The sequence below is a fragment of the Nanorana parkeri genome, unplaced genomic scaffold (genome assembly GCF_000935625.1).
Source record: "Nanorana parkeri isolate BGI_ZX_2015 unplaced genomic scaffold, ASM93562v1 scaffold620, whole genome shotgun sequence".
Taxonomy (NCBI): domain Eukaryota; kingdom Metazoa; phylum Chordata; class Amphibia; order Anura; family Dicroglossidae; genus Nanorana; species Nanorana parkeri.
This window is the reverse complement of record NW_017306888.1, coordinates 873,645-876,789: the sequence shown is the minus strand read 5'-3', so window position 1 is coordinate 876,789 and position 3,145 is coordinate 873,645. Positions and strand designations below refer to the sequence as shown.

Genomic DNA, 3,145 nt, shown 5'->3' with positions numbered 1-3,145 from the left:
AAAAGGCTTGTCTTATCTTTGAGGGGCTCTATTGGTGAGATATCTGTACCCAAGTTTTGAGGTTTCAATTTTTTGCTGTTGCCATTAGAAGGGGTTGCCACTCTCCCTGTTGGAACACTTAAAACTCCAGTTTTAAGTGTTCCAACTTAAAGACCCACTTAAAGTAAGTGAACCATTTCCGCTTACTTTCTCCACTGTGCTACCATCAGTTTTAGTCCCCCTAGCCTTGCGCCCTCACGTTCGTTTTTGTTTCACTAGCGCAGGCACTTCTCCTGTCTCTTAGGGCTGCAGGCGAGGCAGAGCTACAGCACCCTATTCCCTTGGCCCAATCCGAGAGCGCTGTTCGTAATATTTGTATGTGCTTTTCGTCTACCAGTCCCTCACTGAGTGGAGTCTTCTACAGCAGCACTCGGTCCCCTCCCTAGTTTCAATATGATAACTATGATCAGAAATAATAAATTAGACCTCATCTTTCCAACAAATGCCTCATGCCCCACCATCTCGGCTTTGTCTAGGTGTCCCCCCCCACCTCTGCCAGACAAATTAGAAGTGTCCAACGCAACCGCTCCACACTCCCTATCTCACGAAAATACCATGCAAAGCCTCTTTTTTAAACTACAGAATTTGATTAACCATGAGAGCCTACAATGGTGGGACACAGCCTTTCTAAGGAAATATATAGATTTCGGGATTAGCCTCGGCATACCATCACAGAACCTTTTAACTCTTTTTATTGCATGCCCTGCTCATCCCCGCTAGACCCTAGAGATCGTTCGTCATACCAATGAGTATCATGCCGCTCTTAATTAATCACTCAGGGTTCCACTGTCCACACTTTTGTTATATAACTAGCCATTGTTTTTATTTCCCTTATACGCCTTAGTCACAGTCCTTCAATTATCCCCACATCTAAGGCACACACGGAATCCCCAGACTTCCGTTGAGACCGAACAGCTGTCACTCATGACGGCGCCGCCTACCTTCTCCAAACTCCGCCCAGCTGTCACACTTAAATCGGCGGTTTCCCGCCGCCGTTACACCATTCCTAATGAGCTTGATAAAGAGGTAACATCCTCGAAACGCGTTGCTCCCGAGCCTCCACCCACTGCTTCACCAACCTGATCCTTCCTCACTTTATCACCACCCCGGCCGATTCTCCATCCTGCATCTTCACCACAGCCCGGACACTGGCCTAGACACGCACATCTCACAGCCCGATCTACTCCACCCACAGCGGCAGCCCAGCCTGACGTCAGTCTTCACACCACCGGCACTTCACATTGCTCCAGCGGTGACACGGACACACTGACACATCCATCTGGTCCGGAGACCCACTTAAAGTAAGTGAACCATTTCCTCTTACTTTCTCCACTGTGCTACCATCAGTTTCTTAGTCCCCCTAGCCTTGCGCCCTCACGTTCGTTTTTGTTTTAAAACTCCAGGTGGCCCTGAAGTCACCCTGCTAAATGTACGGCCTCTATACCCCCCATCCTTTCCTCTCTTATGCTCCCCTCTATTCCTACCCTTCACTTTTTCCTCTAGGTCTCCATCTCTGTGAAACCGACTCTGTTCACCATAGTTAAGTTTGCTACTTACAACTTTTTGCACAAGTTTTGTTAACTTACACCCTCCTCTCCGGACACGATGATCTGCGACCAGATTGCTAGTACCTAGGATGATGCACATACTCTTCCATTTAGAGGAATATCGACCTGATATACAGGTGTAATGTAATAATTGAAGATAGTGTAGCAGTTCCTGTGCCGGTACATATGATATGATACTGTTATGTAATTCTCATGCTGATCTGGACGCAATGCACAACAATGTATAGTTATATGTTATGTGGTCAAATTGTGACCGTGATTCTTTTCTGTTTGATTGCCCATCCTTATGTGTCTACTTTATACGTTTTAATAAAGACGTTTTTGAATTTAAAAAAAAAATAAACCCCAGGACAGGAAGAGAGTCAGAAATGATGGAAAGGAGATCACTGTCAGAATATCCAAGTCAGGGCCTGATGAAGCCCAACAGACTCTACATATAAATATCACTTTTGGGTGGACTGACCCATTACATAACTACCACTGTTTCAGGTTTCCTTTTTTAACATTATTATAAAAAGGTAATTATTTGCCATGCCAGTCACACATGAATAATCTTTAAAGTTAATATGTCAAACCTGCACACAAACAATAATAAAATGTACTTTAATGCTGCAAAGTACTGAAAATACAATCAGCACATCGCCAACCAGTTTATGAGAGTTTTCTAACTTGTCCACTCTCTATTCCCCCAGATGAGACTCTGCTTAAGGAGACTGTGGGTGACCCATTTTTTGGAGGATGGAAAATCTCTCTTTAAGCTGGTTGTGATCTTTCACTGTTCTGTATAGAAGAATTCACTGTTCTGTATAGAAGAATTCAAAATAAGTACTGCATTTGCACTGTGATCACAGTTTGTCCAATATTGCATTGGGTCTTAGCGTTATATCTCCCCATCCATTGTTCTGAGAGATATCTTCATGTCTGTGGCAAAGAATTATGCTGAATGTCCCTAATAACTAAAATGTGCATAATAACAATGGTGGACAATTATAAGTGCACGAATAAAGCCCCTACAATATAATAAAGCAAGAGCCAAATGATTCAAATATCTGCCTCCTTCAATGGTTACTTACCAACAGTAGTCACCAAGGTGCTGGCAAAAAACAGGGAAGATGCCAGATCCCACTTGCTCTCATTGGAGTTGTTGTATAAGATAGAAACTCCAAATTTGTTGGCGCTGATCACCTTCTCAAGGAAGGCCTCCAAACTACTCTCATTGACACACCGACTCTCATTCAAGAATAGCTGTTTCAGCCTCTGCAGCTCTTTTCGTAGGTTTCCTTCATATGGGGCCTCAATGCTGGAGACAACCCATGCTCCCAGAAGAAGGTAGATCAGATAACTTCCGATAAGCAGCGTAAGCACTAACCAGGACTTCATGACAGTTCTAAGCAGAGAAAACATAACATTGAAGATGAACTGTCAGTAACTTTACAAAAAACTGTATGAACAATTAATGACAAAATATACAGCAACAATAGAATATTTCAAACTCTAAATGTTATTATTAAAAAAAAAAAAAAAAAAAAAACAGTCTC

General features: G+C 43.0%; 1 protein-coding gene across 1 annotated transcript in view; it reads right to left on the bottom strand.

Annotated features, from left to right (window-relative positions):
- Window positions 1-3,145, bottom strand: part of KCNK6 (potassium two pore domain channel subfamily K member 6) — a 30,614-nt gene that overhangs the window by 18,859 nt on the left and 8,610 nt on the right. The window contains exon 2 of the mRNA XM_018562987.1: window positions 2,681-2,994. Within this exon, the coding sequence (XP_018418489.1) occupies window positions 2,681-2,987 (307 nt within the window). The 5' untranslated portion in view covers window positions 2,988-2,994. The remainder of the gene's footprint in view (window positions 1-2,680; window positions 2,995-3,145) is intronic.